The sequence below is a fragment of the Propithecus coquereli genome, unplaced genomic scaffold (assembly GCF_000956105.1).
Source record: "Propithecus coquereli isolate 6110/MARCELLA unplaced genomic scaffold, Pcoq_1.0 Scaffold458, whole genome shotgun sequence".
Classification (NCBI taxonomy): Eukaryota; Metazoa; Chordata; class Mammalia; order Primates; family Indriidae; genus Propithecus; species Propithecus coquereli.
The window spans coordinates 1,543,717-1,558,080 of record NW_012150374.1 but is presented as its reverse complement, the minus strand read 5'-3'; the positions used below and the strand labels follow the sequence as shown (position 1 = coordinate 1,558,080).

The following is a 14,364-nucleotide window of genomic DNA, read 5'->3' as shown; positions in this document are numbered from 1 at the left end:
AGATTTTTATTACTGCATCAATCTTACTGTTCATTATTGGTCTTTTTGGGATTTCTATTTCTTCCCGATTCAGGCTTGGGAGGTTGTGTATTTCCAGGAATTTGTTCATTTCCTCTACATTTTCTAGTTTGTGTAAAGATTTTCATAGTATTCACAGATGGTATTTTGTATTTCTGTGGTAACAGTTGTAATGTCTCCTTTTTCATTTCTGATTGAGCTTATTTGAGTCCCTTCTCTCCTATTTCTGGTTGACCTAGCTAGTGATCTATGGATTTTGCTTATCTCTTCAAAGAAGTGTTTTTGTTTCATTGACATTTTGTATTGTTTTTTGGTTTCCGTTTTGTTTATTTCTGCTCTGAGCTTTGTTACTTCTTTTCTTCTGCTGGCTTTGGGTTTGGTTTCCTTTTCTTTTTCTAGCTCCTTGAGATGTGATGTTAGGTTGTTAATTTGTGATCTTTTTGTTTTTTGATGTAGACATTTAAGGCTATGAATTTTCCCCTTAGGACTGCTTTATCTGTGTTCCATAGAGCTTTGAGAGCTTCTGTCTCCATTATCATTTAGTTTGAGAAATCTTTTGATTTCCATTTTAATTTCACCATTGATCCAAGGATTGTTCAGCAGCAGGTTGTTTCATTTCTATGCCTTTGTGTAGATTTGCGTGTTTCTCTTAGATTGATTTCTAGTTGTATTCCACTGTGCTCTGAGAAGATACATGGTATGATCTTCATTTTGTTGAATTTGCTAAGACTTGTTTTGTGGCCTAAGATATGCACAATCCTGGAAAATGTCCCATGTGCTGATGAGAAGAATGTATCTTCAGTAGTTTGGGGTAGAATGTTCTGTAAATGTCTGTTAGGTCTATTTGTTCTAGAGTCCTATTTAAGCCCTGTGTTTCTTTATTGATTTTCTGATTCAATGATCTGTCCAGTTCTGTCAGCAGGGTGTTGAAGTCCCCAGCAATTATGATGCTACTGTTCATTGCTTTGCTTAGATCTAGTAGAATTTGTACTATAAATCTGGGAGCTCCTGTGTTAGGTGCATATATATTTAGGATTGTTATATCTTCTTGTTGAATTGCTCCCTTTACCCTTATATAATTGCCATCTTTGTCTTTTTTTTTTTTTTTTACCATTGTTGATTTAAAGTCTACTTTATCTGATACGAGAATGGCTATACCTGTTCACTTTTGGTTTCCATTTGCATGGAATCTTTTCTCCATCCCTTTACCTTGAGTCTGTGTGAGTCCTTGTGAGTTAGATACATTTCTTGGAGACAGCATATACTTGAGGTGTGTTTCTTCATCCATTCAGCCAGTCTATGTCTTTTAAGTAGAGCATTAAGACCTTTTATGTTCAGTGTTGGTATGTGGGATACTGTCCTGCTCATCACGTAGAATGATATCTTATTGCTTTGTTTTCTCTCTTGTGCTATTGCTTTATTAGAGACATGAGTTTTAACTTTCAGGTGTTTTTACACTGGTGGGTATCTAATGTGCTGCTCCATGTATAATGCAGTTCTGAGCATTTCCTGTAGGACAGGTCTAGTCGTGACAAATTCCCTTAGTGTTTCCTTGTCTGGAAAAGTTTTTATTTCTCCATCATTTTTGAAACTTACTTTTGCAGGATACAAAATTCTTGGTTGGCAGTTGTTTTGTTTAAGAGGATGGAAAATGGGGCCCCAGTCCTTTCTGGCTTGTCAGGTCTATGCTGAGAAGTCTGCTATTAGCCTCATGGATTTTCCTTTGTAGATTAGTTGTTGCTTTCATCTTGCAGCTTGTAGAATTTTCTCCTTCATTTTGATTTTGGCCAGGTTGATGACTATGTGTCTTGGAGATACCCTGTTTACTATGAATCTTCCTGGTACTTGATGATCATCTTATCTCTGGATATCTGAATCTCTGAAGATACCAGGGAAGTTTTCCTCAATAATTCCCTTGAATAGGTTTTTCCATGCTTTTTGCTTTTTCTTCTTCTCCCTCAGGGATGCCTATAATTCATATATTGGTCCACTTTGCATAGTCTCATAGTTCTCTGACTGATTGTTAATGCTTCTTTATTTTGTTTCTGCATCTTTGACTGACTGGGTTAGTTTGAAAGCCTTGTCTTCAATCTCTGAAATTCTTTCTTCTTGGTGTAGCCTGTTGTCAAAGCTTTGTGCTGTATTTTGAAATACCTTAAATGACTCTTTCATTTCTTTAAGTTCTGTTATATCTTTTCTTATGTTGTCTATCTCTTTAGTGAGTTTTTCATTTTTTTCATTCATGTCTTAGAACATTTTTTTGCCTTCTTTGTGTTGGTTTTCAACTTTCTCTTCAATCCCATTCATCTTATTTGCCATCCATATTTGGAATTCCATCTCTAACATTTTGACAATTTCCTTTTGGTTGGGGTCCATTGCTTGAGACCTATTATGAACCTTTGGGGCTGTCAAAACAGCTTGTCTTTTCATGTTGCCAGAATTCTTATTCTGGTTCCTTCTCATCTGAAACTTCTTCTCTCAGCTCGAGACAGGTAAGCTTGCAGTGCACCTGTTCTCTTCTGCTGGGAACTCTCTTACTCAGCGAAGGGTGGAGAGGTCCCTGGATGGCGCACTTGTATGCTACTCTGGAGCACTGACGTGGCACAAGATGGGCAGATGCACTGTGAGTGTTTAACACTGTGCTCTCCTGCGTCTCCTGCCTCACTGTTCCATTGTGGTTGTCACTGGCGGTATTGGTGTTACAGCGTGAGTTTGGTCAGCTGTGGTGATTGTTGGCTGAGCTGGCCTGAGCTGCTCCACTCAGATCTACAGGCAGCAGCTTTTGTCCACTGTGTGGCTTGAGCATAGCCCTGTGATGGCAGCGGTTGAGGGCCTCACATGGGATGCCGGTTCGAGCACAACTGTGCCCACGTTGCAGGCGGTGGTGATTGTCAGTTCATGCCAGCTTAAGAGCTGCCCTTTCAGATCCTCTGGCCATGGTGTTTGTTGGCTGTATGATGGCTAGAGCACTGCCCCGCCCCCATCAACAGGTGGCAGTGACTGTCAGCAGCCCCACATCCCTCAGGGGTAGTGGGGGTGTGTTCCACAGGCGTCCTGCCCACAGGACTCATGAGAGTGCTTGGCTTCCCAGCTTCCTCCCCCCTGGGACTGGCAGGGGTGATGGGGAGTAGCAGCAATGGATCTGACCCCTCAGTAGAGGCAGTGCTCTGGGTCTAGGATTTTAACATCTTGCCAGCCACAGTGCCCAGCGTTCACCAGCCAGTTGGCCACTGCTGTGCCTTCTCTCCAGAGCAATGCTACTGCACAGTCTCCAGAGAGCTCCCTACGTCAGTCCTGCAGCTTGCTGCAGTGTGGGGTCCCTCCTGTAGCTCAGATAGCAATGATTGTGGGGTGGGGAGTGTGGAGGCCTAGGATTCCTTCTGTGCCTCCACACATGTGCACTCGTTTTCCCTGTGTACTCCAAACTGCAGAGCAGGTCACCTCTCTTCCCTCCCTTCACTTTGGGTGCCTCCTGCCACCTCTTTTTTGACCTGTAATGCTCTCTCTTAGACGATTGATCTGAGGATGGATACCCACTTGCCTCCTTCAGTCCTCTCCATGGGGCAGCATGTGCAGCTGCATCTGGTCTCCCGTCTTGGCCACTGATCAAGATTTTTGGTGTGATGTAGTTCTACTTGTTTACTTTTGCTTTTGTTGCCTGTGCTTTTGTTGTCATATCCCAAAAATCATCGCTGATACCAATATCAAGAAGTTTTCCCATGTGTTTTCTTCTAGAAGTTTTGTGGTTCAGATCTTACATATAAGTCCATTTAAAGTTAATTTTTATAAGTGGCGTAAGATAGGGGTCCAATTTCACTCTTTTGCATGTGTACCTCTGGTTTTCTAACTACCATTTATTGAAGAGATTATCCTTTTTCCATTGTGTATTCTTGATGCCCTAGTGAAATATAAGTGGGTTTATTTCTGAGCTCTCTATTCTGTTCCACTGTTCTATGTTTCTGTTTTTATTCAGTATCAAACTACTTTGATTACTATCACTTGGTTTGATGGTTTGAAATCAAGAAATGTTATGCTTCTTTCTAGCTTTGTCCTTCTTTCTTAAGATTACTTTTGCTATTCAGGATCTTTTGTGGTTCCATATGAATTTTAGGATTGTTTTATTCTATTTCTGTGAAGAAATGCCATTGGAATGTTAATAGGCATTGCACTGAATCTATAGATTGCTTTGGGTAGAATGACATTTTGACAGTATTAATTCTCCCAATCAATGAACATGGGATATCTTTCCATTTATTTTTGTCTCCTTCAGTTTCTTCCATCAATGTACAGACATTTTGCTTCCTTGATTAAATGTATTCCTAAGTATTAATGTTTTTGATGCTATTTTAAATAGGACTGTTTTTCTTTATTTCTTTTTCAGATAGTTTATTGTTAGCATAAAGAAACAGAACCAATTTTTATATGTTAGTTTTGTATCCTGCAATTTTAATAAATTTTTGAATTCTAATAATTTTTTTACTAGTGTCTTTAGGACATTCTCTATATAAGAACATGTAATCTACAAAGACAATTTTACTTTTCCCTTTCCAATTCGGATGCCTTTTATTTCTTTTTCTTGCCTAATTGTTCTGACAAGGACTTCCAGTACTATGCGGAATAGAAGTGGTGAGAGTGGGCAACCCTGTCTTGTTCCTGCATTAGAGAAAAAGCTTTCAGTTTTACACCATTAAGTATGATGTTAACCATGGGCCTGTTATATATGGTCTTTATCGTTTCTTCTATACCCAATTTATTAAGAGTCTTTATCATGAAAAGATGTTAAATTTTGTCAAAGGCTTTTTCTGCATCTGTTTAGATGATCATATTATTTTATCCTTCATTCTGTTAATGTGGGGTATCACATGTATTAATTTGCATTTGTTGAACCATCCTTGCATACCAGGGATAAATCCCACTTGATCATGGTATATAATCATTTTAATGTGGTGTTGTATTCAGCTTACTAGTATTTTGTTGAAAAAATGTTCATATATGTTCATCAGGGATATTGGCCTGCAATTTTCATTTCTTGTGGCATCTTTATCTGGCTTTGGTATCAGGATAATTCTGGCATTGTAAGAGGAGTTTGGAAGTATCCCCACCTCTTCATTTTTTTGGAAGAGTTTGAGAAATATTTGTATTAATTCTTCTTTAAGTGTTTGGTAGACTTCACCAGTGAAGCCATCAGGTCATGGCTTTTTCTTCGTTGGGAGGTTTTTGATTACTGATTCAATTTTCTCATTTGTAACTGGTCTGCTCAGATTTCCTATTTTTTCATGGTTCAGTCTTGGTAGGTTGCATATTTCTAGGAATTTATACATTTCTTCAAGGTTATTCAATTTTTTGGTACATAATTGTTCATAGTAGTTTCTTATGATCCTTTGTACTTCTGTGGTATCAGTTGCAATACCTTTCCTTTTGTCTATAATTTTATTTATTTCAGTCTTTTATCTTGGTTTGTCAATTTTGTTTATCACTTCAAAATCTAATTCTTAATTTCACTGATCTTTTCTATTGTTTTCCCAGCCTCTATTTCATTTATTTCTGCTCCAGTCTTTATTGATTCTTCTACCTTTTAGCTTATTTATTTATTTATTTTTTTTTAGTTTCTTGAGGTATAAAGCGATGCTGTTTGAGATACTTTGTTTTTCTTAAGGTAGGCATTTACAGCTATACTCTTTCCTCTTAGCATTGCCTTTGCTTCATCTCTTGAGTTTTGGCATGCTGTATTTCCATTTTTGTTTGTCTCAATATATTTATTTCCCTTTTGATATATTCTTTGACACATGGGTTTTTCAGGAGTGTGTTGGTTAATTTCCATATATTTTTGAATTTTCCAATTTTCTCCTATTATTGATATTTAATTTCACACCATTGTGGTCAGAAAACATACTTGATATGATTTCAATGTTCTTGAATTTGTTAAGACTTGTTTTGTGGCCCAGATGATCTATCCTGGAGAATGTTCCATGTGCACTTAGGAAGAATGTGTATTCTGATGGAATGCTGTGCATATATCTGTTAAGTCCATTTGGTCTATGGTGTTGTTCAAGTTCACTGTTTCCTTATTGATTTTCTGTTTGGATGATCTATCCATTGTTGAGAGTGGGGTATTAAAGTCCCCTACTCTTGTTGCATTGCTGTTTATTTTTTCTTTTCAATTCTGTTAAGATTTGCTTTATATCTCTAGGTGCTCTGATGTTGAGTGTAAATACTTATAATTGTTTTGTCTTCTTGACAAATTGACCCCTTATCATTGTATAATGACATTCTTTTTCTCTTGTGATAGTTTTTGACTCAAAGTCTATTTTATTTGGTATAAGTATAACTAGCCACTGCTGTTCTCTTTTGGTTGCCATTTTCATGAGATATCTTTTCTCATCCCTTCACTTTCAACCTATGTGTGTCCTTAAAGCTAAAGTGAGTCTTTCTTGGGCAGCATATAGTTGGATCTTTTTTTTTATCCATGCAACCACTCGATGTCTTTCAATTGGAGAATTTAATCCATTTACATTTAAGTTAATTATTAATAGGTAAGGCCTCATGAATCTGGATGCCCATATATCTCCTCAAATTTGGGAACTTTTCAGCCATTATTTCTTCCAATAGACTTTCTGTCTCTTTCTTTCTCTCTTCTCCTTTTTGGACTCCTATAATACATATTATTTTACTTGATGGTGTCCGATAAGTCTTGTAGGCTTTGTTTATTATTTTTCATTCTTTTTCCTTTTTGCTTTTCTGACAGGATCATTTCAAATGACACGTCTTTGAATTCACTGATTCTTCTGTTTGATTGAGTCTGCTATTGAAGCACTCTATTAAAATTTTCAATTCAGACATTGTATTCTTCAGCTCTAGGATTTCTGTTTTTTATGGTTTATATTTCTTTACTCAACTCATTTTGTTCAAGTATTGTTTTCCTCTTTCATTTAGTTTTCTATCTATTTTCTTGTAGTTCACTGAACTTCTTTAAGAGGATTAATCTAAATTCTTTGTTAGTCAGTTCATAGATCTGCTCTTCTTCAGGGTAAGTTATTGGAGCTTTGTTAATTTCTTTTGTGTAGTTATGAAGAAACTCATTTTAAGTATAAAAATACAAATAATTTAGAGATGCCAATGTGGCAGCCACAGAGGCTAGAAGCTGTTGGAAGTTCTTATAGTGGAAGAGGATCAGGGATTAAGCCAAGATAGTGCTAACGGAAATGGGCAGGAAGAGAAAGATGAAAGACTTTAAGGAGGTGGAAGCTCCAGGACCTGGTAACTGGTCACGAAGGGTACGAGAGAGGTGATAGGATAGACTCTGGCCTCCAACTTGGACCACGATGTTGGGACAGTGCCATTCCCTGAGATGGTGCATATAATGGGAGGTATGCAGGGTTAGCAGTGCCTGTGGCAATCCAAGCTAATATTGTGTTCAGGGTACGAAACTGTCTCCATGTCCTTCCTAAGAGTTGCTTTCTCTTGAAGTTGTCTCCCAATCCAGATCTGCCACTCATTTTAGGCTGCTTGCCAGCCTGCATAGGAAGCCCTCCTTACTATATCCAGGTTCAGCCCTGACTTAGTCCTGGGTACCACACCTGGATGGCCCAGGTGGTTCCTAGAAGCCTGAACACTGTTGTACTTGGGGTGGCCCATTTTCTGCCCCCCACTGGCCACTGGTTGTACTATATTAGGAGAGACCCAGCTTCTCTACTCTGGATCAGGGTGGGTTTGACTTGGATGGTAGGGAGGAGAAGGGAACTGCAGAGGACCAAAGGGCTGGCAAGCCAGCCTGCCCTGCTGGTATCCTTGTGTAGCCAGATGAATGTAATTATTTAATCAGCTGGTATGAGTTTTATTTTAGGGAAGGAGCTGGCTTTGTTTAGGAAAATATCTTGATAGGCTACTTTGGGTACAGAACAAGACAAATGAAATAGAATTCTCTCCAAGTAAAAAGCCAATGGGAATGTGTGGGGTGGAGAAGGCAGAAGTGGGAGGAGAGGGGGAAGGAAAGAGGGATGATGAGGGAGTACTGAGCAAGACCAGGACTAGGATGAGGCAAGTGAGGTGCCGAGGGGGCAAAATTTAAGGAGGTGGTCACTCTTAGGCCCATGCAAGTGCAGGGTCGGCAGCTGAGAGTGAGTGCCTCCTTAAATTTTGTGCCCTAGGCTCTTGGCTTATCTCACCCTAATCCTAATCTTGGAATTGAGAAAAACATCAGGAAGACACTCCCTGCTGGGAAATGTAGGCAGGGAAAAATCTCCTGGTGGTTAGAGGACAAAGGACTTTGAAGAAGGGGGGGGCGGGGTCTCATAATCAGCTTCTAATTTGTTTGCTGTGTAATTCCGTGATGGAATTCTTGCCTTCTGTTGCCCTCAAACCTTCCATAAAATCTGCTTATACACAAAGGCTTCACGTGAGAGGTCTGGAGAGAAATCAAGGAAATAGGGCTGTGCTTTGTCTGGGTGGGCATGGAGCAGGGAGAAGGGAACATCCACTGGACGCAAGATTTACAGATGCTCAAGGGCCCAGCAGGACCAAGACTTCGGAGCTAGGCATGACACTGGGGGTCACAGCAAACTTGGGAAAGGTATGGAGCTTCCTATGAGGCAGAAGCCAATCTACATAGTTTTATCCTTTAAATAAACTGTTTATATTTTGGAATAATTATGGATTTACGGAAAAGTTACAAAGATAATAAAGAGGGTTCCTGTATACCCTTCACCCAGTTCTCCTGAATGTTAATATCCAGTTTCTCCAAATGTTAGCATCCTATATAATCATGGTGCATGTGTCAAAACTAAGAAATCAACATTGGCACATTACGGAACTTTTTTTGGATCTTACCAGTTTTTCTACTAAAGAGCTGTTCTAGGATTTAATCCACACTGCATTTAAAGCCAATTGCATTTAAATCTGATGGGCAAATGACTACACGGTTATAATGGCTTTGGTATATTATTTAATAAGTGAAAAGGAAAAAAGAAGGATTTTTGTCGGGTACCACGGGGGCAATTTTATATAGAAGAGCTGGCAGGTCCTGCTTGAAGCCTCTTGCCCACTTTTCCCTTGGGCTAACTGGAATCCCTTCCAGATTTCTCTTTTACCATACCCCTCTGTCCCAAGAGGCCAAGGAATGCCTATGGCAGAGCCCAGTGGAAATTTTAGCAAAATCTTTACTTAGAAATAGCCACTAACAGTTATCGAGAACCTCCTCTGGGTCGGGAGAGGTGCTTTACATGCAGCATTTTGCTGTTAATAAAACCTCACAACTACATGATGAGGCAGGTAATGCTATTATCGTTCCATTTTACAGATGAGAAAACTGGACCCCAGAGATGGAGTGCCTTGCCCAGCATTATACAATTCTGAGTTCCTTACAAAGTGGTGAAGCCAGGATCAGAACCCAGGTAGCCTTTGGGTTTGAGGATCTGGCACAACCTAAGCCTACCCCTTCCTAGGTGTGAGCAACACCTGGCAGGTTTCAGCCCAGCAGGTATGGTACCTTCTGTAATTGACACCGTCACAGCACCTAAGTTAGTTACACATCTTGGAACTCATGAGGTAGATATCACCAGAATGGCTCCAGGAACCTGGGATGCATTATGCTGGCTTCCTGAGAAGGGAACACCCAGGGGAGGGCAGAACCCTGACAGCTCCTATCCAGGTGTCACCCAGCTTGCCACGTGGGACCCCTGGTGTGATTCCTTAAGAGACTCTTCTCTGTGGGTTTCTGAATCCTGTGTGCAGTGGTTGCAGGGATGTGGGTGCTGCTGCCCTAAGAACAGCGTGGGCTTTTTGGTCCCTCTGAGAGGAGGGGACTCTGGGCGATGACTCTAGTGTCCTGGGCCAATGCTCTTCCCTTACCAGATTTCCTGGAGCCATCCTTGGTGTAGTTGCCAGGGACCATGCTGTAGTGTTTTGCCTTTTGCTCCAGTCCGTAGACCCTTCGGAAGATGGCGGGGTCCCCTTCCTTACTGGAGCTTTGCCCTGAGGCCTTGGAGGGAGCAGGAGAGAAGTCACATCCTGGTGACAGGAACTGAACAGGCCTCCCCTACCCCAAACTGAGTGATTCCAAGGGTTTGCTGAAAGGCAGGCAAAGGTGACAAAGGGAGGACCAGCCTGGGCCCCGGGAGAGGCTGGAGGGGCAGGGGCGGCCAGGCAGGCAGTGCCTGCTGATTCCCCACTGTCAGCCCCCACATCTCAGAGGGAGGCTGCGAGGGCCCTGGAGGCGCAGCCCCCGGAGGCTGTGTGGGTTCTCGTCTTGCAGACGGCATTCCTGCGTGGTCTGGGAGGAGGAAGGTGGGCAGGAAAAGAGGCAGCAGCTGCGGAGAGCAACTCTCCTGGCAGGGATGCAGCGTTCGCTGGGACACCGGACAGGGCGGGGCGGGGGTCGTGTGGGTGTTAGGGTGGGGCAGGATTGCAGAGTCTTCCACGTTGAAAAGGAGCCAGACAGCACATGGGAGAGGAGTGGTTTCCCGTCCTCAGCGTGGAGGGCCGCGTGGGGCGCGCCTGGGGCTGGGCGGGGCTGTGTTACCTGCCCAGGGGTCTCCGCCTGGTTCTTTCCCTGTGTCTTCAGGATGCCTCTGACTTTCTTCTCTTCCTTCTTCTCACCTGAGCTAGGGACCATTGTCCCCTTGCTCTTCTGCTGTTGCAAAGACAAGGGAGGGGAGCCTCGCAGCCACCCCTGTGGGGACAGCGCCTCCTCTGTCCCCACCGAGAAGAAGGCTTCAGCCCACCTGCGGAAGCTCCTGTCCCCTCACTGTACCTCTGCCTCCAGACGTGCCCTGGTCTCCGTGTCACTGTCCCTGGAACGACTTTCTAAACCGCAGGTCTGGTCTTGTCCCTCTCCACTTCAGGGTCCATCACGGGCTCCCTGTCACCCTCCACATAATGGTCCCCTCCCCAGCCCCCAGTCCCCAACCTGGAATTCCCTTTGCCCTAAGTGGCCTTTCTAGCTGCGACTTCTCTGCCTCCAGTCTGGAACCCCAGGAAGGCTGCCCTGTCTTTGAGCAGGTCCTGCTGATTCAGACCCCTGGGACTCGCCCAGCCCAGACTCTCCCTCTGTCCCAGAGCCCCTGCCTCCCGTCGCCCCCTCCCCACCCACCTGTCTTCCTGGAGTGCTCATGACAATTGATCCTGCCTTTCTCTTTCCCCAGGGGCTCCTTGCGCCCTGTCCAGGAGCTGAGCACACCCCGCCCTGAATTGAGCTCCTTGTGCCCGGCGTGTTCCTGGCCTGCCAGCTCCCACAGTGGAGGCAGGGAAGGTGGAGTCACTGGAAATCTCCAGGGTCCCGAAAGGGAGGAGCCCAGCAGGGGTGTGCAAAGGATGGCCCATCCAGGAAGCAGCCGCCCAATCAGGAAGGGGCGAGGGTGGGGATGCTGCAGCATCATGGGAAGCACCAAGGCACTGGCTCTCCTCTGGCGTATGCTGCCTGCGGCTGCGGAGGGGCAGTGGCTCGGGCTGGAGTCCAGGCCAGACCGCCTGGGTCGGATTCCTGCCCTGAGGATGGCCGAGCGGCTGCGTAACCCTGGCAGGGCGCTCTCTTTCTGCGGCTCGGTTTCCTTGCCAGGAAGGCGAGGATGGTAGCAGGGTCTGCCCCACAGGGCTATCGTGAGAAGTAAACGAATTGCTGCACGCAGTGTGAGGCTCCCCCTGAAGGACGTGGGGGAAGCAGCGCTTTGAGAAGCCAGCGGCGTGGGAGCAAGCTGTCCAGGGACCCGCTTCACATTGGAAACCGCTTTCTAAGGAAGGTGGTGCTGATTAACTTCGGGGTTTAGTTTGGCTTAGTGGGGAAGGGGGTGCAAGTTGGGGCCAGGGCTGAATTTGGGGGCCGAGGGGAGAGAGCCGGCCTTCTTCTCCAGGTGGCCCTCCACCCACCACCCCCACACAGTCCTCAGGCTCCCAGAAGAGTCGCCTGAGTAGCTCCCCCCAAACCCCCATCCGGGGGAAGCACAGTGGGGTGGAATTCACATGACGATGCCTTAGATCAAAGGAAGCTGCAACATTCACTGATTCAGTGGCCTCTGCGGCCAAGATTTTGGACCTCAGGGGTCTTCTCTGATGCCAGATGGACCCCAAGGGGCAGCGCCAGAAGCCGTCTGAAGTGGGGAAGAGCCCGGCTGGCCAGGCCTGAGCCAGGAGAGAAGAGCGGCGGCTGCAGGGGGCCTGGGGACAGGCAGGTGCCCCCAACCTTCTTCCCTGGAGGTTTCCCTGCCTCCTGGTGCTGTCTGACACCTGCCACGGAAGCGTCACCCTCTTTCTTAAGAGCTTCTTTAAAACTCCAGATGCTAATGATGCCTGACAGTTTAATTATATTTTCAATGTAATTTGCTCCCTCTCTGGGTCCCAAATTATTTACAATAAAAGCCACATATAAGGTAAAGCTGTTAAAACATTATTAGGATAGAACCCTAGTGGAAGGAGATGGAACGGAATATATTAACCATGGAAGCGAATATAGTTTCTGTGATTGATTAAGTTGAGTTCTGAAGACCCAGCAGCCAAGCGCCCCTGCCCGAGTCGGGGCAGGGAGTAGCCATCTGTCAATCCTGGCACCTTCATGGGGAACATGGTCACCAGATGTGTTTTAGGGGGTCTGATGGAATTGGCAGTCTCGATCTTTCTTACCATGGGTGAGAGCAAGACCTGAAACAGAAATGGATCTTTCCTGAAAGGCAGGGGCGCTGGCCCGGATAAAGCAGGGAACGGGGGTGGTTCTGGGGGGCTGGGCTGACAAAGGCTGGGAATTGGGTAAGTCTGAGTTTGAGCCCTGGCTCCGCCCTTTATTATTCTAATTCTGGGACCTCAAGAAAAGGACTTCTCTTCACATATGGCTTAGTCCTCCATGGGTGATTGGCCAAGGGGGGCTCTGGGGCAAACTGAGGCACACTTGGTTTTTTTCTGGAGAAAGAAGAAAGGGCAGACTAGAGCCACCTCCGATGCAGGGCAGAAAGGAGGAGGTGTGTTAGCAGGAGTCCCAGTGGGGGCGATGGCAGTGGGGAAGGAATGCCCTTTGACCCTGGCCCTAGGAGGGAAGTGGCTGGGGACAGTGGGAACGATCCCACTCTGCTAACACCAAGACCCAGAAGCCGCTGCCCCTTGACCCTTCTTGAATCCTGACCAAGACTAACATTCCCCACAGCTTGACCAAACTTTGGTCCGCTTTCTTCCTGACAGCAGGGCCCTGACCTCCTTTTTAAAAACTTAGAGCATTCGCTTTAGAAAACTTGCACTTATAAATTCTTTCTCTGCCCCTTTGAGATGTCAATCTTCTCTCTACCTCTTGCCAGTTTTACAACCCGGGCGTGTTTTTCTCAAGGAAGCCACCCCTTTGAAATACAGTCACCGAAGGATCAGACCCCTATCCCTCAGTCTCTGTGTGGGCTGGGAGCCCAGCTTTGCCAAGCACCGATGAGCAAGCACAGGGGACCTGATCATGTAACCAGCCTTCCTCTAACTTCCTTTGTACTTTCCCCCTCGCTCACCCCAGTGTTCAGTAACCCTCCTGCCTCTCATTTCCGGGGAGCCAAGTTCTCTCTCCCCTATTGCAACAGTCCTGAATAAAGTCTTCTGGCAGTTTCTCCTTGACAGTACCCACTTGGAAAGTCTGCTTCTTCTTCCCCTTCCTCCGCTCCAGCCACTCCAACACGCGGGTGAGGTCAGACATGCGCCTCTCCTCGGCGGTCCTCCACATGGACTTCCTCTCTGTGGGCATTAAATCCTTCAGGTCCTCCGGTTGCTCTGACATGGTGGAGTCTTGGTTGTGCGTGGGGTGGGGGGCCGGCACTCTCGCACTCCCGCGATCCCTGTGCCTCGACTTGCTGGCCTGGGTGACTCAGAGGTGGGGGGTGGCCTCGCGAGGTGAACATAAAGGGCAGAGTTAGGGAGGAAGCTGGGATGTTGGCCTTGAAGGCTGGCAGGTCTGGCAGTGATTGTGAGGTCACCGTCAGGCTTGATAGCTGGCCTCTGGGGTCAGAGTGGAGGAGGGACCCTGGCCACCTTCCATTGTTCCCCACGTGGCTGCTGCCCCTCGTCAGGCACCGTCTGTCACCTGGACTCTGCCATGGCCTCCTCTGGCCTCTCCTCCTCCACAGAGGTCTTACTAAAGATCAGCTCACATGTCTCACTTTCTCAAAAACCCTGCAAAAAAACGCCTCAGTTTGACATCCTGGCTTTCTACAATATACTCTAATTAGAACAAAGCTTTTTATAAGCTTAATTACTCTATATTGATTTATTCATTCAACAGATAGTTCAGACAGTGACCATATGCCAGGAATGGTACTGGGCATACAATGCAGGGATAAAATGTACTCAGACCTCCTAAAACATGTAGGCTATCGGGAAAGACAAGACAGCAGACAG

General features: G+C 45.3%; 1 protein-coding gene across 1 annotated transcript in view; it reads right to left on the bottom strand.

Moving 5' to 3' along the window:
• LOC105818877 (chromosome unknown open reading frame, human C16orf78) overlaps positions 1 to 13,747 on the bottom strand; it is a 19,063-nt gene extending 5,316 nt beyond the window's left edge. Inside the window, exons 1-4 of the mRNA XM_012655015.1 lie at positions 13,598 to 13,747; positions 12,191 to 12,193; positions 10,535 to 10,645; positions 9,865 to 9,994 (exon numbers count right to left, since the gene is read on the bottom strand). Coding sequence (XP_012510469.1) covers positions 9,865 to 9,994; positions 10,535 to 10,645; positions 12,191 to 12,193; positions 13,598 to 13,747 — 394 coding nt within the window. The remainder of the gene's footprint in view (positions 1 to 9,864; positions 9,995 to 10,534; positions 10,646 to 12,190; positions 12,194 to 13,597) is intronic.
• Positions 13,748 to 14,364: the final 617 nt, after the last annotated feature.